The sequence below is a fragment of the Phoca vitulina genome, unplaced genomic scaffold, assembly GCF_004348235.1.
Source record: "Phoca vitulina isolate PV1807 unplaced genomic scaffold, GSC_HSeal_1.0 scaffold3, whole genome shotgun sequence".
Taxonomy (NCBI): domain Eukaryota; kingdom Metazoa; phylum Chordata; class Mammalia; order Carnivora; family Phocidae; genus Phoca; species Phoca vitulina.
Window position 1 is genome coordinate 13,341,550 of NW_022589706.1, and position 25,693 is coordinate 13,367,242.

The following is a 25,693-nucleotide window of genomic DNA, read 5'->3' on the forward strand; positions in this document are numbered from 1 at the left end:
GCCCTCGTGGAGCTTAGAGTCTGGAGTAGAAGACAGAAAATGAACAAATAGTTCCATGTCTTATTGATGTTACAAAAGGGAAGTTAAGGGTGTTCAGTGAATGTGCAAATCAGAGAAACTATGTGGAGGCTTTTCTCTTCTACTTGACTACTTGACCTTGAGGGTAAGGTCTACATCAGATTTTCCTCTCCTCTATGAGAATCACTCTGCCTAAAACAATAACTTGCGTTTAGTAGATGCTTAGTGAAGTGTTTTGTGGATATAAGGGAGGAATTAAATAAAGAAGCTAAGAAGGAAGTATTAATATTAGTCTATATGTTCAGGATTCAGTTTAACAAATTATAGTTCTAAAGCCCTAAATCAGTTTCAGAGCAAAACTACACGTTTTGTTGTTGTTGTTGTTCTCACAGGCAGTTATACTACTTTTATTCAGCCATACCGCTTATTTTTCCACTTCTAGAGCCATAGAACCTAGAACTTAGCCTTTCACCTGTGTGTAGAAAAGTGGGACTCTGATATTTCTATCTGGGGCACCAGCAACTTTCTTTGAGGGCTATTCTTAGATGGCTATAGTTATTAGAGATGGACTTTTTCTATATCCAGAAGATCAATATTCTTATGAACTAAAAAAATGATAGTTATTCCAAAGTGCGTGCCTCAGGCCTACAGATAAAGTTATAAGTTGGGAAATGTTTTCTCCTGGGGCTCTACTCTGGTACCCTGGGGGATTTCTGGCACCAAGAGCCACCATTCAAACTCATACTGTGTCCAGGAGAGTGGAGTGACATTGCTCAAGAGGGTTGAGAGCTCCCAGATTTCTCAAGAAGGGCAAACACTCCAGAGGACTATGCCAGACATGCAACTAAGGTCCAAATAAAGAGTTATTTGAGAAATATTAGGAATCAGAGGTGAAGTGTGGTAGCAGCAGCTGAGATGGTGGAGAAGCTTTTGGGAAATGTCAGAGAGTAAGAGGCTAACGGAAAGTGATGAGGAATCTCAGGTCTGAATGGATGGAGACTTGGAATCACCAGGTTGGGACTGGAAGCAGAGGCTGGATAGGGACAGCCAGCAGCGTAGTAACAGGGATTCAGGTGTTGGGAATGGATTTTGTAATCAATACCCATTGAATCTTGGTTGTTCAGCCTGAAGATGCTATGATTCTAATATCCAGATGGTAATAGTCCAACCAGAGTCTTACTAAGATCATATTAAGAGGACTTCCTTTTTCCCCTTCATTTGTTCATTTGTTCCTTCGTTCCTTCCTTCCTTCTTTCCTCTCTTCCTTCCATATATTGTTCCCTCCCTCTCTTCATTCCTTCAACAAGTGTTTATTTAGCATCTACTATGTGCTAAGTACTGTTCTCAGGGTTGGGCATATTGAAGATAATAGACAGATGTCCCTTTTTCTCATGGGATTTTCAGTCTTCTGGGGAAGATAGACAATAAAAAATAAGTAAATACGTGAATAAGACATTTTCACGTAATGATAAGGGCCACAGAGAAGATATGTACAGGATAATATGAGAGACAATGGGGTGGTTGGGAATAAAACTTTAAGTTGGGGCATCAGAAAAGATAGCTTACGGAGATGAATTTAAATTAAGACCCATTGGCAATAAAGAGCCATAAAGTGAGGACCTAGAGGAGTGATCCAAGCAGAATGAAAGTCAGGGTAAAGGTCATGAAATGGAAAAGAACTCAGCACATTTCAAGAAGAGAAAGAAGCCCAGTGTGTCTGGACAATGGAGGTAGAAGACAGCAAGGAGAAGGCAGAGGGGAGCCAGGCAGAGGCCAGATCATACAGAGCCTTAAAGGTCATATAAGGATGTCAAATTTTGCACTAAGTAAGATAGGAAACCATTGAGTGGGGAAGTTAAGCAGGGAAGGACATAAGCTAAACTGGTTTTTCAAAAATTTATACTCTCTGGCTATATTGTGTATAGGAGTTGTGGCAGGTGACCAGTAAGGAAGCTACTGTGGTAGTGTAGAGGGATAGAGAGGGGGATGGAGGCAGAACCAGTTACAGACTGGCAGTGGGAGAGAATACAGCAAAAGGAGAATCGAGCATGACCTCTAGGTGCCTGGTGTCAAGAATTAGATAGATGGTGCCATTTGCTAGGATTAGAAAAGCTGGGTGGGGGGCAGTTTTGAGGAATGGGTTAAAAAGCAAGAGTTCTACTTTATACATGTTACATTGTATTTATTTAAATTGATTTAAAATCAGTTTTTAAAATTTTAAAATTAGACCGCACAAAAATAAAATGTACCATTTTAACCATTTTCAGGTGTACAGGTGAGTGGCACTAAGTAAGTACATTCATGTTGTGCAACCATCACCTGCATCCATCTCTAGAACTTTTTCATCTTCCCCAAACTAAAACTGTGCCCATTAAACAATGACCCCCCATTGCCTCCTCCCCTCCATCCCTGGTAACTACTATTCTACTTTGTCTCTGTGAATTTGACATTGTATATACCTCATATAAATGGAATCATACAATACGTGTCTTCCATGCTTAGTTTATTTCACTTAGCATAATGCCTTCAAGGTTCATCCATATTGTAGAATGTATCAGAACTTCATTCTTTTGTTAATACCAAATAATATTCCATTGTAGGAATATAGCACATTTCATTTAACCATTCATCCAGTGATGGACATTGGGTTATTTCCATCTTTCGGCTATTGTGAATAATGCTGATTTGAACATTAGTGTACAAATATATATGTTAAAGTTTAAATGTCATTTTGACTGAAAGGGGAGATGTCAATTAGTCAATTATATAGAGATTTTGCAGGTAAGGGAGATGAAGGAGCTGGAGATATAAATTTTGGAGTCACCATATGATATTTGACAAGAGGACTCATGATCTAAATTGGGTTATGGTCCTCCATTCTCTTCAGAAGTTTAGTGAGCTAGGCTGAATCACATGGCATAGTTTTTTTGCCCAGGTAGAGACAGGTTAGAGTTAGTCTAAAGCCCAGAGTTAAAACAAACTAAAAACCCACAATTTTTCCTAAATTCATCTTAGGGTCTCTGAACTTATCCTTCTAATAGGATAAAAACCAACAGCACTATTTCATACCCTAGGAAATAGGACCAGAGCAGCAGATAACAGGAGAGGGTGCCTCCCTCCCCCACTCTCCCTACCTGCTTCTGTCCTGGGCCTAAGCAAGTCAAGAAGCTATGGGCCTGTTGTCAAATAGGAAAAAGAGAGACTCTGAACAAAGTATGTGCCTTGGCAAAGTGTGTTCCAAGGGGAAAGAATCCATGCTATCTTAACCACTCTGACTTCAAGAGTGCATGAAAGAGAGACCCCTACCTATGTAGGTCATTGCTTCATAACCTGATCCTCTTTAAAACTATCATCCCAGCAAATCCTGGACCAATTGCTGTCCACTAAATTGAGTGCTACTCTTTCTCAATGGGGGCAAGTTTTTTTGGTTTTGATCCTGAATCTTTCCTGGAGTGATAGAAGGGGATTTTGAAAGGGGTGGAGAAGACTTGAGAATTTTCCTTACACTATAAGCACTAGATTTTTGCTCTTAGGATATTGATGTTACAGGTGCTTATCTACCTCCACCTACTTTATGCTCTCCACATGGTCTGGTTATGTTCCCATAGTGGCTTTGACCCTTGTGTATCACCCACAGTCTTAGATTTACAATCTTTCCATGCTATTCTGTTAGAAGCATTGTGGGCTTTGGAGTCAGACAGCCTTAGTGTTCATTTCCAAATTCTCCCTCTTCAGCTGTGTGACTGGTCAAATTATGTCCACAGAAAGTGTCATCTATGGTTATATCAGGTCAAGGATATAGAATATTTCTGGTCCTCCTCCTCAATTTCCTTTTCCAGCTTATTTTTAAATGTTGGAATACCATAAGGCTTGCACCAACAACTTGTTTTCTTATTCTCTAAATTGTGTTTGACAACCATGATTTCAATTACCTCCACTATTTGATGACTCCAAAATTCACATTTCCATCTCAGATTCTACTTTGAGTTTTTTCAACTCTTCATTTGGAGATCAAAAAGAGAAACCTAAAGTCATCATAACCAGAGTTTGGTTCATTACCTTCTCTGCCTTTCCTCCAAAACTTGTCTTTGCCCAGTATTCCCGAACTCAGAGACTGATAATGATATCTATTAAATCGTGTTATCTTTGCTACCTTATCTCCTTCACCACTGATCTCCAGTGAATTGTTCAGTCCAGTTGATTTTATCTGAATATCTATTTAATCCATCTGATTCTCTCTCGTCTTCCCTGACACCACCCCAGACCAAGCTCCCATCATCTCCCTCATGCTTTACTGCAGTCACTCCTAAATATGCTCTTGGATTCCATTCTTGCTACACTCACATTTATTCTCCATAGAGGTCACAGTAATCTTCTAAAAATGCAAATTAGCTAAAGTCACTCCCTTGCTTAAACTCCTTCAATGACTTTTAATGTGGTTGGGATAAAGATCAAAATCCTTAAAATCTTTATAAGGACCTGCATGTCCCCTGCCTTATGGCTCTCTCTCCACTATTCTTTTTTCTTTTTCCCCCCTCAGGTTTTTTGAGATATAATTAAAATATAACATTGTATAAGTTTAAGGTGTACAGTGTGTTGATTTGATACATTTATATATTGTGAAATGATTTCCCCCTGTAGCATTAGCTAACACCCTCCATCACCTCACATAGCCATTTATTTTTTTGTGGTGAGACAATTTAAAATATACTCTCTTAGCAACTTTCAAGTCCATAATACAGTATAATTATCAAACTAATAACTATAAATACCATATAGTATATTAGATCCCCCCAAATTATTCATCTTACAACTGAAAATTTGTACCCTTTGAATAACCTCTCCCCATTTCCCCCAGCCCCAGCCCTTGGTAACCACCATTCTACTCTCTATTTCTATGAATTCTTGATAAGTCTTTATGATCCATTGAACCACCACCTTCTTGGAGTTCCTTAAATACGCTGTGAACTTTCCCACGCCTGATCTTTCACATAGTGGTTCATTTTTCTCGGGTTGCTCTTGTCCTTGTTCATCTAGTGAAGTGGACACCTGTCATGTTTTCTGGCTGCCTAGCCCTTGTTGAACACCCCAGCTACACTTGAGGAATGTCCAGATATAAGAGTTTTGTCTAGCCCAGGTAGAGAAGGACATTCCTCAGGTTTTGTCAGAGCAAGGGCACACACCTGTGATTTAGTCTCTGCCCATCAGACTTGTCCATGTGAGAAGATAATCTGAAAGTGAACAGCTTGGGGAAGGCAGAACCTAGTGTGCTGGTGAGGATAGCAGCACGTGCATCCAGCTTTTGAGAATGGTCGTCAGGTCCAGCTTCTGGTGCAGAAGTAGTGGCTTCTCTGCTTGCAGGAAGGTCGGGTCTCGGCAGCAATGCGCTGCAGGACTTAGTGCCCGTTGGGTCAGTGGCAGTTCAGGAAGCTTCCTCCATCCACCAGTTCTGAGTTGTGTTTTTGGGCACCTGTCCTGAGATCTTTGTTTGAGCCTACTTCTCCAACTTGACCCTTTTAAGCTTCATCAGTCAAGGTCAGTTTCTGTTACTTAAATTACGAGAGAACCCTGGCTGATGGCAGTAGATAACCCCAATGAATGCTGAGCTCTCAGCTCGTTTGCTCCAGGAAACTGCTGCATTCCCCCTGTTCTCCCGCCCTTGCTAACCGAGCTGGATCTTCCCACCACAGCACAAGTCAGGCAGGACTCAGTAGAGTGTTGTGGCTCGGCATGCAGCCTCTGTGGTTATCTTGCTTGGGTTCCAACCCCAACTCTCTCATACTTGCTGTATGAATTTTGTAAATCTTACCTCACCTCTCCGTGCATCAGTTCCCTTATCTGTAAAATGGGGACAATGATAATGTCTATCTCATAGGTCTCCGGTAAAGAGGAAATGAGTTAATGTGTACACAAAATGCTTGAATCAGTACCTAAATGCTCAATATATGTGAGCTGATATGTTGTTCTCGCTCACAGTTCCCATGTCTTTCCTTCCATAATACTCTTCACGGATTGCAATTAAAGGATCACAGGGTGGTAATTGGATTAAGATATGTCTTCCGCATGCGCTGTTAAGCTCTACAAAAAGAGGGGTTGTTTATTTTGCTCTCCATTATATTCCCAGTGCTAGCACAATATATATTTATTTAATAAGTGTAGGGTGGCTGTTGTCGTAGGATCCCAGAAACCCTGAGTGATGCGGTCCCCACCTCCCAGCACACCGAGGCCGGGAGGCTTCAGCAGCACCCGGTGTTCCCGGCAGCTTCCCCCTAAGGTCTTTGTCTTCAGTGATTTATTTTTCATGACCCACAACTGACCCTTTCCCACAGAGCACAAACCCTGGCCCAGATGCTGCTCTTTCCCTTGATGCCCTGATTTCTCTGGTTCTCAGCACTGAGCATTTTTTGCTGACTCTACACCCTCTGAAAGCTGTTTGAAGCCAGATGGGAGGTAGAGATAAAACAGGTTTCATTCATCGCCCCTCCAGACTCGGAGAGAAGTAACAACAACAACTGTACCAACAAGTAGAATATGTTGTGTTTACTATAAACTTGGCATTATTCATAGAGCTTTATATGTATTAATTTATTTAATACCGCAATCCTAGCAAAAAGATACTGTTGCTTCCATTTTACAGAAGGGGAAAGTAAGTCCCAGAAGGAAAGTAAGGGGAGAAAGGAAGAGGGAAAGGGGGAAGGAAGGATTTCTGGTAGAAGAGAGTTGTTTTTTTTTTTTTTTTAAGATTTTATTTATTTATTTGAGAGAGAATGAGTGGGGGGAGGGGCAGAGGGAGAAGCAGGGAGCCAGACCCGGGGCTCGGTCCCAGGACCCTGGGATCATGACCTGAGCCAAAGGCAGACACCTAACTGACTGAGCCACCTGGGCGCCCCTAGAAGAGAGTTTCACTTGCTTAGAACTTTGGTTTTCATAAGAACTTCTCTATTTCACAGGGGTAACTGTAAAAGTAATATTGATGGAGACATTATAGAAGGTGACACTGAATGTGTACCTATCCTTAGATCAGCTCTATAACTAAATAAAAATATATTTTTTATACCTTTCAACTGCTTGCTATTTGCAGTTTTTTTCCTCCCAAATCTAACGTAAGTAATAGGAACAATACAGATAATTAAGAAATCTTTACAGCTTATTTCTGGCTAATTGGCATTTTCCTATAAAATATTTAAAACTTAGCCTTTGGTTTTCAGGTTCTCTTTTCAGAGAGTCATAGGTTTTGCTACTAGGAGTTCCCATGTGCAGGTGGGGCCTCCTGTGTTGGGATTATTTGGACATTTTCACAGATGCTGTCCAGCCACTGATATTCACCTGGAGTTGGGGTGGGGGGCTTGGTGTGCATTTTCTATGTTTAGATCTTCCTGATGTTGTTCTATTTTATTTAATTTATTTTTTCCAAAGAAAGGGAAAGACAGTGTGCCAGTTCCCTTGCAGGCACTCTTACCCAGCTAAAGCTGTCCTCCAGCTGTAGTGCTCTATGCAATTCAACTAAGCTCAGAGAAATGTATTTGCAAGGTTGGTGGGGGCAATTACCAGAAAATCTGCTTCAAACTGTGTCCTGGGAAGGATTTCTCTCTCTTTGGCCTTGAGAAAAGATTCTCACAAGCCTTCAGCAAAATCAGGTGGGTGGTTTGGGACTTGGAGCCCAGTTGACAACTACTCTACAAAAGCATGTATGGTGCATGATCTGTGGCTGCTGTAACAAATGACTACAAACTTGGTGGCTTAAAACAACAGACATTTATTCTCTCACAGTCCTGGAGGCCAGAAATCCAAAATTAAGGTGCCAGTAGGATTGGTTCCTTCTGGAGGCTCTGAGAGAGAATCTGTGCCATGTTTGTCCACCAACTTCTGGTGGCTGTCTTGGCATTCCTTGGCTTCCAGACATAGCACTCCAATCTCTGCCTGTGTCTTCACATTGCCTTCTTCCCTGTGTGTCTTCTCCCCTTCTCTTCTCTTCTGAGGACATTGGTCATTGTGTTTTGGACTCACCATCATCCAGGACGATCTCATCTTGAGATTTTTTTTTTTTTTTAAGTTTTATTTATTTAACTAATCTCCACACTCAATGTGGGGCTTCAACTCATGACCTGGAGATCAAGAGTCGCATGCTTTTCTGACCAAGGCAGCCAGGCATCCCTCTCATCTCAAGATCATTAACTGCGTTTGCATAGTCCCTTTTTCCAAATAAGGTCACATTCACAGGTTTTGGATGGATAGATCTTTACAGGGAGCCACCAATCATCCAGTTACAGATGGTGAATTGGAAAGATGTCTCATGAAGGTGAGGCTTTGATTAAATGGCAGATGACAGGCATTTGGCACTCCTGAGTTTGCAGGATTCCTACCTTGGTCTCTTTATGGTCCCCTATTTCTGAAAGGTGGTGTGACCTGGCCTGCACATTGCTGTGTCTCTTGGCATAGGGCTTCTCTGGCTATGAGTGTTGAGGGGCTGAGGGATTCATCTACATTTATAACCTCAAGAGGGATGCCTCTGTTCAAAAAATTGTAGTGGACTGTTAGAGCTTATCCTAGGCTTAGTAGTCTCAAACTTGACTAAGTGTAACAATCACTCAGGTTGTTTATTAAAAACAGAAATTCTCAGATCTCAACCTAGTTTCTAAGAGCTGCCATAACAAAATGCCACAGACAGGGTGGCTTAAACAACAGTAATTTATTTTCTCATAGTTCTGGAAGCTGGAAGTGTAAGATTGAGGTGTCAGCAACTTTGATTTCTCCTGAGGTTTCTCTTTTTGGCTTTCAGATAACCAGTTTCTCACTCTGTCCTCATTGGTCTTTCTTCTGTGCATACACACCTCTGGTGACTTCTCTCTTCTTAGAAGGACACCAGTCCCATTGGATTAGGGGACTTCATTTTAACTTAATCACCTCTTTAAAGACTTTATGTCCACATAAGGTCATATGCTGAGGTACTAGGGGCTGGGGCTTCCACATCTGGATTTTGAGGGGACATAATTTAGCTTATAACACAACCCAAAAGATTCTGATTTTAGTAGATCTGGGGTGGGGTTAACAAACTTTTTTTTAGCTATGCCCTAGGTAATTCCAAGTGGTTCAGGTGGTCAGAGCCAACACTTTGAGAAACAGTGCCCTGCTGGATTAGTAATCATACTGATGTTTGCTTTGGCTCTATGTTTTTTCATCAGCCGGGTTCTTCTATACACCACATATTCAGCAATAAGTTAATGCAAATAGAAAATACTCCATGACCCTTTGCAGACACTCCCCAAGACTGCTCTGCAACTTCTGTCTTTGTCTTTGATCTGTTCCCATTTTATTTCAATGACTTTGAATCTGAGCTTGTTTTGCATCCTGCCTTTTGGACTTGTTATGACATTGACTTAGCCACATACCACTTAAGGATTTTGACTCAGACCCATTCTATTAGTGTTTTCCATACCTGGGATCAGATTTGCTGCTCACAAAGTAAAGCCCAGGATGCACCCACTCAACTAACATCTCAGAAGTTTGAGAGCTTGGACATCTGAAACTCAGTGTCGTAGAGGTCTCTGAACTGCTTCCTGGGACTCAGGGAGGCAGGAAGCCAGGCAGTGACTTTGAGATGTCACCCTGGAGAAAAGAAAGGAGTTTGTTAACTGATGTAAAGAGCCCTGTCCTCAGATTTATGCAGTTTGTGCCTCTCCCTTTGTCCTTACACTTTCTTAGACTTAAGTTTGTCCTTCTGACTCCTCTTCCCCTTTTACATTGTCCCAGATGCTCATTGAAACCCCGTTTTGACTTCATCAAAATATCTGGGTTGATGGGGAGAGGGCGCATCAAACTATATTTTTACGTTGGATTCTGTATTCTCCCAAGGGGTGGCCAGAGAGGAAAATGACATGGGCGAGGTATTGTGCTGGAGTCCATGCTATCCCATTTAATCTTTACAGCAGCTCTAGAAGCAGATAATAGTGTCTACATCGCACTCATGAGAAACCAGAGGCCCCTTCAGCTAGTAAGTGCTGCATCGCAGATTCAAACCCAAGTGTTAGTTTCCTTTCCCAAATCTGCCACATCATTTTTTATGGGTTCCTGAACCTTGGAGATATTTCAAGTTTATCTCTATGATATAAACATAGTGACATGGATATTTTATAGTCTTTCTGATAGTTCTAAAAACAGCTCTTTGTGGGTTTGTTTCTGTTGTCTGTTGATTTTGCTGATTTTCTGTCATTGTTTTCCCGTGCTTTCTGGTTATTTTTGTTTTGTTTCCCTTTTTAAAGATTTTATTTATTTATTTATTTGAGAGAGAGACAGTATGCATGAGCAGGGTGTGGGGGGAGGCAGAGGGAGAGGAAGAAGGAGAAGCAGACTCCTCACTGAGTGTGGAGCCTGATGAGACTCAATCCCAGGATGGTGAGATCATGACCTGAGCCAAAGTCAGACTCTTAACTGACTGAGCAACGCAGGTGCCCGTTTCTGTTGTCTGTTGATTTTGCTGATTTTCTAATTGTCATTGCTTTCCCATGTCTTTCTGGTTATATTTGATTATGTGCTGATGATTATACTTAAAAATGTTTGTGATAATAGTCGAAGGTTTAGAATATAGGTATCTCCTTTCAGAAAGTATGTGAATGTGCATCTTCTAGGCACTTGGGTAATCCCAGTATGGGATCACCTCTATTCAAGATCCAGACTTGATGTTTTCTGAACCACCAGATGACTTGAGACTTTTCATTGACTGCTTTGTTTCTGGCTCACCCTTCCCTTGAGGGATTAGTCTTTGGGGATCTTAGTTTTGTCTGTGTGCGGTCTCGGATTTCCTGCCATGTATCTCTGGGCTTTGACGCTTAACCTCACCCCAGGAAATAGGAAAAGATTCTGATTTCCTAAGATTGGAGAACTCCATGAGGTGAAAGTAGCTGCCATGCCTATCAATCTTCATTTCTTCGTTCTGCTTTGGCCTGATAATTCCCTATGAAATTGTCAGCATTTCATTGTTTTGAAGATTTCCTTTTAAAATTCTATGCAGCATGCTTACTTGTTTTCATTAGGAGGGCTTGCTCAAATAATGTCGTCTGCCATTACCAGAACACGGAAATCTAGATGCTTCTATTTTTCCTTCTCACTCCTTGCTGGAGCTTTCTCTCTGTCATTTTTCTTCTGTGGAGCTGCTGCCTTTATCACTGTCTGGAACCTTTCCACTGGTTCTCACCACGGCAGCTTGGGTCTGTGGATGAGTTGTTTGTTTGATAGCTGAACTGTTATGCCACAGTCATGGATGTCTTATATAGTCCTAGTTAATCTTGAAAACAAAGGCTATCTCTGTTTATAAACTGTTGGGAAATAAATCCTACTGAAGCTGAGTGCCCAATTTTTAGCCTTTTGTAATGTGACAAGCATGGGCATAATCACGGCACTTCATAAACCAGTAATTTGAGAAGATTGTGCACAGTATCATGAAATAATGAACTTCTAAAAGGTGTGTGTGTGCATGTGTGTGTGTGTAGTAAAGAATTGGGTTTTGCCCAGATAATGGCTTGGCCTTTGCCCTCAGCTTTTGGGGAGGAAATCTATGTCATACCTGACAGAATGTCCTTGTTGAGGGTGGGGCTAGTAACATCAGAAAGACCAGCAATGTGACTGAAGGTGGGGGTTTTGGGTGATACAGTATCACTTGACCTGGAGTCTTAGTTCATCCACATGGACAACCAATTAATTAATCATGCCAGTGTAATGAAGTTACAATAAAAATTCTGGACACTGAAGCTCAGGTGAGCTTCTCTGCTTGGCAGTGCTCTGTGCATTGTCACATGTCCACCCCAGGACTCCTGGGGAGGGGATGATTGAAGCTTCATGTTTGGAGCCCCTCTGTCGCTGACCTATTCATCTCTTCCTTTGGCTGATGTTAACTTGTATCCCTTGCCATAATAAGCCACAACTATGAGTATAACGGGTTTCAGAGAATTCTGTGAGTTCTTCTAGCAAATTATTGAAACTGAGGGTGGTTTGGGGAACCCCTTGAACTTGTAGTTTTGTCAGAAATGAGGGCGGTCTGATGAAAGACTATTCCCTCAGCCTTCTCAGTTCGGCTAAACCTGGGCTGTGTGTGTGTGTGTGTGTGTGTGTGTGTGTGTGTGTGTCCATTTAGTTTGGACTAAATGGACACTGGCACAGGGTTCTTCTAATTAGAACAGCCTAAGACTTTGATATATTAGCAAATCTTAGACATTTTTCTGCTTGCATCTTTATATGCAAACTGCTGACTGTGAGGCCTTTTCCACTGGCCTTTGAGTCCAAAACCAAACTCTGGCTCTGTATGTTTGTCATTTTTATCCCAGTGTGTTTTGTACCCATCCATAGTCCCTGCCAGTCTGTGTTTACTTTGCCTGCAAACTCTGGTTCAAGAAAGAAAGAGAACTCACAGAAGTGATCTTTCCCTTCTCATATTTGGGACCTCATAAATCACACTGACAAGAAATGTGATGATGGTCTCTTTCTGTTCTTGAGATTGGAAGAGGAGAGGCATGCAGGCTCTAGCACGGTTTTGTCATTTTTCCCGGTGGTGGCACAACGAGAAGGATTCCAGCAGGCCAGCTCCTCAGCCCTAACCACGTAACTCTCTATCTGAATGTTCCTGCAATGAAAACGCAGAGACACCCACCAGGATCCTGGGGCACTTTAGTACCTGCCGCTGAACTCCTGGCAGTTATCAATGAACTTGTCAGCATTTCCCTTTTGTTCCCTTGCAAGCAGGCAAGGCATCGTTTTTATCCCCTGGTTGAGCATGTGAATCAATCCTTTGTGCATGTTCCGTGGGGCTGTGCGTGTTTGCAGAAGCTGTCTAGCTTTCTACCCGGCAGGCTTTCATGTTGGGCAGTAGTTCTGCAAATGAGAAAAAAACTATGCAGATTCTCCCATGTCCCCAGACTGAATTCTAAGGCAGTCAAAGGAGATGGCTATTTTCTGACCTGGTACTTGGTTTTGGTTATTTTAATTCTTAGATATATGCCATGCAGAACTTAAGTTAGTTATAAAATTATTTTTAAAAATTGGTATTTTGCAGTTGTGGTTGACAGAGAGGGGAGGAGACACAAATGGCAATGTGGACAAGTAGAAGGAGTATCTATACATGTTTTAATTCCTGCAAAACTTGATGTGCTTGAATGTTATATATTTCATTTTCCAACCATACTTTATTTAAAAAGAGCCAATCTAGCTTGGCTTAATTCCTGCCTCGAGGCCATTCATAAGGCACTCTCTAAGTACAGTACTTTGCATGCCTCCATGCACAAAGGCAGAGGGATTAGGTATCAATTAACTGCTCAGGAACCTTTTGTCTACGGAGTATCCATAGTCAAAAAAAAAAAAAAAAAAGAAATTCCAAGATGATTCAGAATGTACACATGTGTCGTAGTTTATTGTTATAGTTTCTCTAAAAGACCCCCAAAATACAGATTTACAATGAAAAAAGTAGAGTAGATCTTGCTTTGCTAATGCTAGAAGAGTCATTGTGGTTGAGAATGATCCCTAATATTGTTAAAATTTAGTATATCATATGAATGTTCATTTTCACCCAACTTATTTAAGAATATGTTTATCTTGTAAAGGAAACATGTCTTTTTATTTAATTTCTGCATTGGGAAATAGATATTAGTGCATCCCATATATAGAATTTACTTATTCTGGTTTTAAAAGAAATGCTCAATGCAACAATTCATGCAACCCCAGAGTTTTGTTTTGTTTTGTTTTTGCCATACTTGAAATATTAAATTAAAATACTAATTACTAAATATTAATGCTAAAATAATATTTATTAAAATGTTTAAAATACTAAAAAATGAGTTAAATTCCCTAACATGATGGAAATCAGTGTAAAACTACTTAGAAAATTCTCCACATTTTGACATCTTACTATAGCAGCCCATGGATAGGCTTTGGGGTATCCACAGATGAAATCATATAGAATATTGTGTATGTGCATATGTGTATTTGGGGGAGAGATGGCCCATTGCTTTGGCTCTTCGAGGGTTTAAACACCACTCTGAGTTTAGATGTTGGGCAGAGGGGATGCCATAACATTTTGTGCCTACTCAGTCTAAGATATATGTACAGTCAGAGCTGTATGTTGACCCTTTTCACTGTAGGGTCCTATTTCCAGAATTATAATACGTGGCTCAGTTTGGTCATAGGGACACAAGGTAATAGCTGGGGCTGCCTCAGCCTTAGTATTATCACCTCTTCCAATTTACTTAGTGATGGACTTTCTGGATTATCTGCAGGTTGCATTTAGAAGCTGAGCAGTGTCTTTTCTTTCTTTTTTTTTTTAAAGAATATTTTATTATTTATTTATTTTTTAATTTTGTTTTATTTAAATTCAGTTACTTAACATACAGTGTAATATAAATTTCAGAGGTATAGTTCAGTGATTCATCAGTTGCATATAGCACCCAGTGCTCATTACATCACGTGTCTTCCTTAATGCTTAATACCCAGTTACCCCAACCCCCACCCATTTCCCCCCCAGCAACCCTCAGTTTGTTCCCTATAGTTAAGAGTCTCATGGTTTGTCTCCCTCTCTGCTTTTGTCTTATTTTTCCCTCCCTTCTCTTATGATCCTCTGTTTTGTTTTTTAAATCCCACATATGAGTGAAATCATATAATTGTCTTTCTCTGATTGATTTATTTCTCTTAGCATAATACCCTCTAGTTCCATCCATGTCATTGCAAATGGTGAGATTTCATTTTTTTGATGGCTGAGTAATATTCCATTGTGTGTGTGTGTGTGTGTGTGTGTGTGTGTGTGTGTATATACCACATCTTCTTTATCCATTCATCTGTTGATGTACATCTGGGCTCTTTCTATAGTTTGGCTATTGTGGACGTTGCTGCTATGAATATTGGGGTGCATGTGCCCCTTCTTTTCACTACATCTGTATCTTTGGGGTAAATACCTAGTAGTGTAATTGCTGGGTCATAGGGTAGCTCTATTTTTCACTTTTAGGGGAAACTCCACACTGTTTTCCAGAGTGGCTGCACCAGCTTGCATTCCCACCAGCAGTGTAAGAGGGTTCCCCTTTCTCCGCATCCTGGTCAACATTTGTTGTTTCCTGACTTGTTAATTTTAGCCATTCTGACTGGTGTGAGGTGGTACCCTTTGTGGTTTTGATTTGTACTTCCCTGATGCTGAGTGATGTTGAGCATTTTTCTATGTCTGTTTGCCATTTGTATGTCTTCTTTGGAGAAATGTCTGTTCATGTGTTCTACCCATTTCTTGACTGGATTATTTGTTTTTTGGGTATGGAGTTTGATAAGTTCTTTGTAGATCTTGGATACTGCCCTTTATCTGATAAGACATTTACAAATATCTTCTCCATTTCTGTAGGTTGTCTTTTGGTTTTGTAGACTGTTTCCTTTGCTGCACAAAAGCTTATTATCTTGATGAAGTTTCAAAAGTTCATTTTTGCTTTTGTCTCCCTTGCCTTTGGAGACGTGTCTAGCAAGAAGGTGCTGCAGCCGAGGTCACAGAGGTTTCTGCCTGTGTTCTCCTCTAGGATTTTGATGGCTTCCTGTCTCACATTTAGGTCTTTCATCTATTTTGAGTTTCTTTTTTTGTATGGTGCAAAAAAATGGTCCAGTTTCATTCTTCTGCATGTGGCTGTCCAATTTTCCCAACACAATTTGTTAAAGAGACTACCTTTTTTTCCATTGGATATTCTTTCCTGTGTTGTCAAAGATTAGTTGACCATAGAGTTGAGGGTCCATTTCTGGGGTCTCTATTCTGTTCCTTTGATCTATGTGTCTGTTTTTGTGCCAGTACCATACTGTCTTGATGATTACAGCTTTATAATGTAGCTTGAAATCCGAATTGTGATGCCACCAGCTTTGGTTTTCTTTTTCAGCATTCCTCTGGCTATTTGGGGTCTTTTCATACAAATTTTAGGATTATTTGTTCCAGCTCTGTAAAAAAAGTTGTTGGTATTTGGATAGGGATTGCATTGAATGTATAGATTGCTCTAGGTAACATAGACAGTTTAACAATATTTGTTCTCTCAATCCATGAGCATGGAATGTTTTTCCATCTTTTTGTGTCTTCCTCAATTTCTTTCATAAGTGTTCTATAGTTTTCAGAGTACAGATTCTTTTCCTTTTTGATGAGGTTTATTCCTAGGTATCTTATGATTTTTGCTGCAATTGTAAATGGAATAGATACCTTAATTTTTCTTTCTTCTGTCTCATTGTTAATGTATATAATATAACTGATTTCTGTGCATTGATTTTATATCCTGCCATGTTGCTGAATTCCTATTTGAGTTCTAGCAATTTTTGGTTGGAGTCTTTTGGGTTTTCCACATAGAGTATCATGTCATGTATGGAGAGTGAGAGCTGAGCAGGGTCTTTAATGAATATAATTCTAGGTACTAGGGAGAAACTGTGTGTGTATGTGTGTTTCTTTGTGTCTGAAAAGTAGTAGATATTGAAAAAGATATTTATTGAGTAAATGAATGGAGGAATAAAACATATATCAAATTGAATGAATAATCAAATAATTAGAATGATATGTAATTTAACTTCTTGAATGGAACCCCTACTTGACTAAAAGAGAAAATTGGAAAAGAGCATTGAGAGGTTTTTTTCTGTGATCCTCTGTAAAAGAAAGATACCCAACTAGTTGTCAGCGATTTTTGTATGTTCACAAAAAAAATTCCCAGAGATGATAATTTTCCTCCTTTTTTTTCTTTTCTTTTCTCTCATTTTTTTTTTTTTAAATTAGCTATCCAGACTGATAAAGTAAATTGCAAAATATATTGTGCATGGTCTCTTCTGGATAACTTTGAGTGGATCCAAGGGTATAGTAGCTGGTTTGGTCTCTTCCATGTTGATTTTGAGGATCCTGCTAGACCTCGAGTGCCTTACACATCAGCCAAGGTGTATGCCAAGATCATCCAAAACAATGGCCTAGAAGAACATCCATAAAAAATGGCTGGCCCACGTCTCTTGGAGAAGAGGCCTCTGGTTTTGGAAAAGATATCTGCTTTGGTGATCCTTTAGACAATCTCAAATTGCCTTTGTAATCATCTCCTACCAGCTGATCCATGATTATGAAGTCTGAATACGGAATGCCTGGGGATATATTTAATGATGGCCTTTACTCTATTTGCATTTGGATCAATGAGGCTTTAAAAAAAAAAAAAACAGAATAGAAAACCACTGAAATTGATTTTTATATTAAGAAATCAGATAAACTTGAAAACTTCAATTTAAATCCTTAGAATTTTTCTAGAAAAAAATAATGCAAAATTTACAAAGATAGTATGCTCATGGTTTGCAGCCCTAACAGCAGGACCATGTATTATAAGAATACTTGTTTATGAGCCTAGTTTTTCTGGTTATGTCAGCTATTGTTTGCTTTGTAGATCCATTTTCATGTGGTCCAAAATTCTTCTACTGTTTAATCTAGTATAAAAAATCAGAATTAAAAGTTAGTCACATATAGTTATGCATTCTATTCAACAAAGGGATTAATTGATGACACATTTAATAAAATGGATTTGTTGATGAATTTGGCACATTTTCTTTATGCACGAACAAGTATGTCTTTCTCTTGCCTGATGAATTATTTTTGAAAAATAATAAATTAATAAAACAAATTAAACTGTGAATAGAAGAAAAAGTATTTGAGTGGTTGTTTAGCAGAAACAGAATTCCTACTCCAGAGTGACACCAATGAAAGCAAAATAATAAGCAGGACATAGTCTCTACTTTGGGGTATTTTTTTAAAGTTTAAGATCTATAAGAACATTGATGACACCTAGGAAATACATGAAATATATGGATTGAATGACCTATGTGAGTGTAAGATGTCTACACATGTCTGAGATATATATGGGGTTGGATTGGAGTTGAACATTTTACTGAGCTTCCTCAGTTGGGGTCAGTAGTAATGTGTAAGTTGTAATGTGTCCACTTTAGCAAACCTTTCACATATATCTAATTTGGACCCTCACCTCCATATTTGAGTAGTATTTACTCAACATTCATTTGTGTATCATGCTTGAAACTAAGAGGTAAATATTATCACCCCCATTTTGCAGACTGAGAAACTGAGGATTCACTGATGTGTATTTTCCTCAAGTCATATCATCTTGTCTGCCAAATCCAGAACTTCTTTGGCATCAGCTCTCTGGTCTGTCCAGCACACTGTAGGCCCAGGTGCCACGGAAGTATTTTCCCCTTCTTTTGAATAAAGGAAAAAAAAACAAGAACAACAAAGGTGTGGGGTTGCCTTATGGAGGAGGAAGTGGGGAAGTGTTTTTCTGTGTTCTTATTCTGTTTCTCTGAGGAAACTACCCATACTTTGTCATTCCCATAAGGCCTTTGGCCCTGAGCAGACACTATGTCATTTTTAAAAAATGCTGTGGTCAATTTCTAGATCGTTTTCATGTTCATAATCAAGGAATTATTTACAGCAAAGCACACTGTCTTGGTAACTTTGGACAGAGTGAGAAAGAAATGGTCGTAGTAGTTCAATAAACGTGGGTGCACTGGGGAAAATTATATTAAGATTAAAATGGTGTACATAGGAAATTCTATTACATCTTTGCCACTGTTTTGTTATTTTTATTGTTCAATGAGACATTATCTCACAATTTGTGTTCATTTAAAAAGCACATTGCCAAATCTTATTTCATTCCTCTCCTGTCCAGCCCGTCTTTTTCATTTTTACCATGTATCTTATTTACAATTTATGTGCCCTCCTTATATTATCTTGCAAGACAACTGAGTTTTCCTTTTAATTAGGATGTTGTTTTGAATGTTATTTATCCTACAGGGCATATTTACAAGTTTTACAACAATACAAATGAGGACTGTATTTTCGTTACCCAAACCAGAAAATTAATATTCGCGCTGTAAATAAAATGATCTGTCACATTTGGTCTACCAGGTGAAATAAGCATCGTTGCTGCAGCGTGCCTGGGGTTCCTCACAGAGCAGGGGCTTTCTGCAGCTCTCGGCTGGGTTTCAAGGGCCAGCTCTTTGTCCCAGAAACGAATCAAACCAAGGATGTGTCCTCAATTCGTCCTGCAAATTAGAATCGTCATGAGTTTAGGTGAAGAAAAAAATCTCCACCACCCAAAATCTAACAGCTCCTGTAGTAGTTTAATTAATGTTATTTGTAATTGCTTGTATTAGCATTTGAAAACAAGATGGATTGGCTTTTGCCTGTCAAGGAAGCAGAACTCCGATTCTTTAAATGGAAAAACAGGAGTTGTTAATTATACTTAAAAATCCATAGATACTGTACTCAGATGTCTTGAAGGTCATCTGAAGCTTGTAAAGTACATGTTTTATGTCTGTTTTATCTAAGGAGGGACTTGGATATCACAATGATGGATTGGATCTACTCGTATTTCTTTCTCTCTACCTTCCTCCCTTGTTTTATTATTTATTTATTTATTTATTTATTTATTTATTTATTTATTTATATTTTAAGAGAATGTGAACACATGTTATTAACATCCCGGGCATCACTTCTAAAGAATTGTGGGGTTTTTTGGGGGGGCTAGTTTTCATTTTAGGGTAAGTTAATTCTGAATTGCTAAGAACATATAGAAAATAACAGAAGCCCATTTTCATTTTGATGTGTAGGACTTTAGTTTTATAACTCCTGTGAACACCAGCAGGAAATGTCCACCTAAGCCCTTTACTGAATGAGAAGGTACGAGTTCTCATTAAGAAACCCGTAAACTAAGAAGCTAGCAACCTTGGAATTTGGCAGCGGCCTGCCAGTCAGGCTTTTGTGCTCTGGGAATTTGTGTTCGGCCATAGCTTTTAATTATTTTTATGAACGAGGGAATAATGAATACATTTGTAATATATTGAAAAAATTCCCCAACACCGACTGACCAAAAAGTAGATTTATATGATAATCCTTAAACACCAATTCTATTGCTCAGTGCTAGGCAGAGAGAAAATAGAATACTGAGCTTCATTACTGAGAGAGCAGAATAAATTAAAGCTGATAGAATTAATACTGTTTAATTACTAGCAATACACCTTACCTGGAGAACACATATTCATCACTGATGACAATATTTTAGGCTCTAGTTGTCCTGGGAGGGATATCGTACTTAGCACAAAGCATGATAAGCCTTAAAGAATGAAATTAGAAGAAAATTTGACATAGAGACACTTTATGGTGGCCTTCATGAGGTGAGAATACACCTTATTAATTGTGGCAGCGGTGAGATGGGGAGATGTAGAAGCACTGGGTTAGGGTCACGGGGAAGAGTGGTGCCTAATGGTGAGAGTTAATGAGTCATGAGTGCTTCTTGTAGAGAGTAAATGTCCAGTTGTCCTCAGTTTTCCCAGAGTCTGTGTCACGTGACACATGACTGGCTTATGTGACCTTGCCCGAGAGGCTATTGGTAACTGGTATGAGGCAAATGTAGTGTACTTATCAAGAATGCAGTCTCTAGAGACAGTTCACCTGGATTTAAATCCTGGCTCTGACATTTACTAACCAAGCCACTTACTGAACTTCCCTGTACCTCAGTTTTTCTCTCTGTAACATGGGCTCCTCGTAAGGCTGTTGGGAGACATAAGTAACCTGATAGATGTAACGTGTTTAGACAGTTCCCAGGACACGGTAAGGGCACAGTTAGTGTGGGCCATTGTTTTTCACTCTCCAACTTGTTCACATGGATCCTCCAGCAATTTGTCAATTACAGTTTAGGTTTTTCTTCCTCTGGTTCTACCTCCATGTCTTGCAGACGTTTCTGCTCTGGTCAGTTGGAATTCACTGTCACTCCGATTTTCCCTCTCTCCAATTGTTGTGGCAGTGGTTTTCCCTGTGACCTCAATTCTCTGCCTGATCTAAGAAGAATGGCTATTATTCAGCTCATTCGGCTTTTTTCTTGTTGGGAGGGGAGAAATAACTTCCAAGCTCCTTACATATTGGGCCAGGAACAGGAAATTGCCATTGTTTTTGTAATCATTAGAATTGAAGGTTTCCAGCAGCCCAATCAGAACATATTTATTAAACTAAACTGTGCAATAGTTTGTGGAGATACAAACCTGCACACAAGACAGCACTTCTTCTCCAAAGAAGTTCATGATCTGGTTGGGGAACTAGGGAGACATGAAACGATAACAGATGATGCCAGGTGAATTTTCTAGACAGTAGGAGTAGGGCGAGCTCTCTGCTAGATGGGGGTGGGCAAATGTGGCTTCCTGGACAAGGGAAATAATACAATATTAAGAACAGGGGCGCCTGGCTGGCTCAGTTGGAAGAGCATGCGGCTCTTGATCTCGGGGTCCTGAGTTCGAGCCTCATGTTGGGTGTTGATTACTTAAAAATAAATAAATTTTTAAAATGTTAAAAATATTAAAAACAATATGGTAATATAAATAATGTAAGTTAAAATATGGAAGTGGAAAGCATGAAGCCTTGGGTGTGGGAGGCAGTGCCCAGGCCAGTTCACCTTAGGGAAGCGAGTGGGAAGATTGGATGTGGACAGTCTGATGTTCTTGGTCTTGGTTTTCTCTTGGAACACATTGAAGATTTCTGAACAGGGTGGTGAAGATTTAAAAGCAATATGTTGAAAGATGGCAAAGAAACTAGGATGAGGGAACCAGTTAGAAAGCTGCTTGTAGCAGAATATAGTTGATGTGTTAAGGGCTCTATTTAAGGTAGGAAGTGCATATATGAAAAGTTAATATATAATTATAATTAATGTATGAAAAGTACACAGGATCTTAAATGCAACATGGTCTCTTGGATCAGATCCTGGAATAGAAAAAGAGATTAGTGGAAAAACTGGGGAATTCACATAAAGTCTTTAATTAATGGTGCTTTGCCAATGTTAACTCCTTAGGCGAATAAATAAAGCATGGTCAAGTAAGATGTTAACATTAGGGGAAGCTGGGTGAAGAATGTCTGAAATGCTCTGTACTCTTTTTGCAACTCTTTTGAGTTTAGAACAAATCTAAAATTGTTCCTCCCAAAAGTCTGGAAAAATGTACATGGAAGAGTTCATAATATATTCAGAGAATATATTAGGGTATAAGCATATATTATAACCTACATATACCAAGATAAAAGACAGCTGTCTTTTATAACCACTGTTAATGTCTTGATATGTCCTTTTTTCTCTCTCTTGGGGTTGTGCTATTGTAGTTAATTTTTTCTTCTTTATAATTTACTTAAGTTTTCATTAGTTAGCTTCTGTTTTCTTTTATTATTAGAATTTTTTTTCCTAAAGATTTTTTTTATTTATTTGAGAGAGAGCAAAAGTGAGAGAGATCACAGAGGGAGAGGGAGAAGCAGACTCGCCACTGAGCTGAGAGCCTGACGTGGGGCTTGATCCCAGGACTCTGATCAGGATCATGACCCAATCTGAAGGTAGATGCTTAACTGACTGAGCCATCCAGGCACCCTTTATTACAAAATATTTTTAAGGACAAACTTCAGTGGTCAAGATGAGTCAGGGCATGTTGGAGTCATGGATGTAGATAAGTCAGTGATGGCTCTGTAAGAGAACAATGATACCGTTGATGAAAACTGGCAAGCATACACATTCCTTGTCTAGGTGATACTTTAAACTCATCATGGCAATGAATATTTCTTAAGTACTTTTACAGTTTTGAGATATTTAAAAATTAATTGCTACATCTTGTCTGTAATCACCAATATATTCTATCCCTCCTACATGTAATATTTTTGTTTGTTTGCTCTCCTAGATGATGAACAACTTGAGGTCTTATTTATCTTAATATTTCCAGTACCTTGCATGATATCTGGCAATTCTACGCAATTTATAAATGTGTATTAAATCGTTGAGGCAGTGGATGTTAGGTAGTCTGCAATGGAAACCTAAGATATGGATTGACTCATTTAATCCTTACAAGAACCATGAGGTAAATTCTACAGTTAATATCCCTGTTTTATAGATGAGTAAGCTGAGGCAGAGAGAAAGTAAATAACTTGTCTAAGCCATAGAGCTAGTAAACAGTGGAACCAGCATTGCAACCCACATATCTGTTTCCAGACATCAAAAGCTACTATATTCTTTCCTGATACCTTTGTGGCAGAATCAGGCCTGGCTCCCTGGTTATTTTCAGTAGGCCAGCCTGACACATAACTTAACCAAATTGCAACGTTTCAGTCTAAGATCCTCTGAGACTCTAAAACTTCAGCTGATTTCCCATTCCTCACAGCTACTCACTTCACAAAGTTGTGATGTGTAGTTTCTTTCTTTCCTAAGACTACCATTGTCCATACCAAACATTTTCTTTGCTTCTGCACTCATCCAGGCCATGTTGTTTTTGAATCCTGTCTTCTGAGAAACTGGTTACTCTTCCCAGCAATGGCACTTACCAAAATAAAATTACTCCCATGATAAAGGTGCTGCATTTACAATCAAAACCACAGTGAGGTATCACCTTACATCTGTCAGAATGGCTAAAATAAAAAAGAGAAGAAATAACAAGTGTTGGTGAGATGTGGAGAAAAGGGAACCCTCGTGCACTGTTGCTGGTGGGAATATAAATTGGTACAACTCCTGGGAAAAATAGTATGGAGGTTCCTCAAAAATTAAAAATAGAAACATCATATTGATGTGGTTTTGGAATACAGGTGAGGTTTGGTGGGGTGAGGTCCAGAGCTGATGACCAAGAAAGAATTCTTGAGATATCTTTGGTGCAAAATGGTGGTTTATTAAAGCATGGGGACAGGACCCATGGGCAGAAAGAGCTGATGCACTGGGATCTTGAGGAGTGGTGATCATATACTTGTGAGTTGGGGGAAGTAAGGAAAAGGGAGGTTTCAAGAGAACTCTCATATGCTAAAGAGGATCGACTCTCAAGATACCTACAAGATACCAGAGGTCTTGCCATTGTCAAGTTAAGGTTGTTTTTCCCTCTAGCAAAGTATTAACATTAAGACAGTTGGGAGATTCCTGGAAGAATGTCACATATGTCCTACCCAGGAATGGGGGGTGGGGGGAGGTTGCAGGGTGTCTGCTTATGCTTTGTCCTCAGCTTGCCTTCTGCTCCCTCATCAATATGATCCAGTAATTCCGCTAGTGGGTATTTACCCAAAGAAAACAAAAAGCTGTGGAGTTATTCTTAGAAAATGTATTGTAAGCCCTGAAGGGTGACTCTGGAAGCAGCTGAAACATCAGCAGCGTTCCTGGTCTCGGGCTATCGAACGCAATAGCCTGGTACGAACAGGATCCCATGATTTCCTAGGGCAGGGCATAGGTGAAGAGCTATAAAAGAAAGTAACCCTCAGTCCCCCTTGCTGCACCTGGAGATTGCTACCACAAACATCCCACTCTTCCCTTATCCCATGACTGCCTCCCTGCATACCGGTGTGTAGGGGAGGGTGTAGGCCTGCTTTATGGCTTCAAGATAGTTGCCATCCCTTTGTACTCCTTTCCTATACTGTGATGCATCTGTCCTTGCTTTTCTGATAAAAAATAAAATAAAAGCTATGTGCAAGATTCAGCTGCTGCTGTCTGTCATGGAGGCAGCCCTGCACGGCTGCTCAGATCAGTGTCTGAGAACTTTATTTCAGTATAAGACGACAAAACCCTAATTCAAAAAGATACATGCATCGCTATGTTTATTGCAGCATTATCTACATTAGCCAAGATATGGAAGCAACTCAAGTGTCCACTGATAGATGAATGGATAAAGAAGATGTGATGTACATATACAATGGAATATTACTCAGCCATAAACAAGAATGATATCCTGCCGTTTGTGACAACATGGATGGACCTAGAGGATAGTATGCCAAGTGAAGTCAGTAAGTCAGAGAAAGACAAATACCATATGATTTTACTTGTATGTGGAATCTAAAAAACAAAACAAATGAACAAACAAACAAAAAACCAGAAACAGAATCATAAATACAGAGAATAGACTGGTGGTTATCGGAAGGGAGGGGATTGCGGGGGATGGACAAATAATGGAAAGGGATTAAGAGGTACAAACTTACAGTTGTAGAAGGAATAAGTCACAGGGATGAAAAATATAGCATTGGGAATATAGTCAATAATATTGTAATAATGTGTGGTGACAGATGGTAACGACACTCATTATGGTGAGTATAGCATATTGTATAGAACTGTTGAATCACTACGTTGTACACCTAAAACTAAAATAACATTGTGTGTCAACTATACTTCAACTTAAAAAAGGGGGGAGGGGAGGAAGGGCCTCATTTTCGGTCAGCAATTGAGCAGATATGGTGGTTAAGCACATAGATAGAGACAGATAACCCAGGGCTTGATTGCAGCTCTAGCATTTATGGACTGCATAACCTCAAGCAACTCACTCATATCTCTGATTTTTGTTTCCCTCAGCTGTGAAGCGAGGATTAAAATAAAACTAGCTCTGGGGCACCTGGGTGGTGCAGTCAGTTAAGCGTCTGACTCTTGGTCTCAGCTCAGGTCATGATCTCAGGGTGGTGGGATCGAGCCCTGCGTCAGGCTCCTTACTCAGCGGAGAGTCTGCTTGGGCTTCTATCTCTCCCTCTCCCTCTGCCACCCCCTCTCCACCCCCGGTGTGTTTGCTCTCTCTCTCTCTCTCACTCTTTCTCTCTCAAAAATAAATGAATAAATCTTTAAAAATTAAAAAAAAAAAAAAACTAGCTCCTTTATAGGGCTGCTGTGAGAATTAAGTGAGACCA

The 25,693-nt window shown here is 39.7% G+C and overlaps 1 protein-coding gene across 1 annotated transcript in view; it reads left to right on the top strand.

The window, feature by feature from the left end:
* LOC116627640 (cytosolic beta-glucosidase-like) overlaps positions 1-16,971 on the top strand; it is a 108,572-nt gene extending 91,601 nt beyond the window's left edge. Inside the window, 1 exon segment of the mRNA XM_032397505.1 lies at positions 16,769-16,971. Within this exon segment, the coding sequence (XP_032253396.1) occupies positions 16,769-16,971 (203 nt within the window).
* Positions 16,972-25,693: the final 8,722 nt, after the last annotated feature.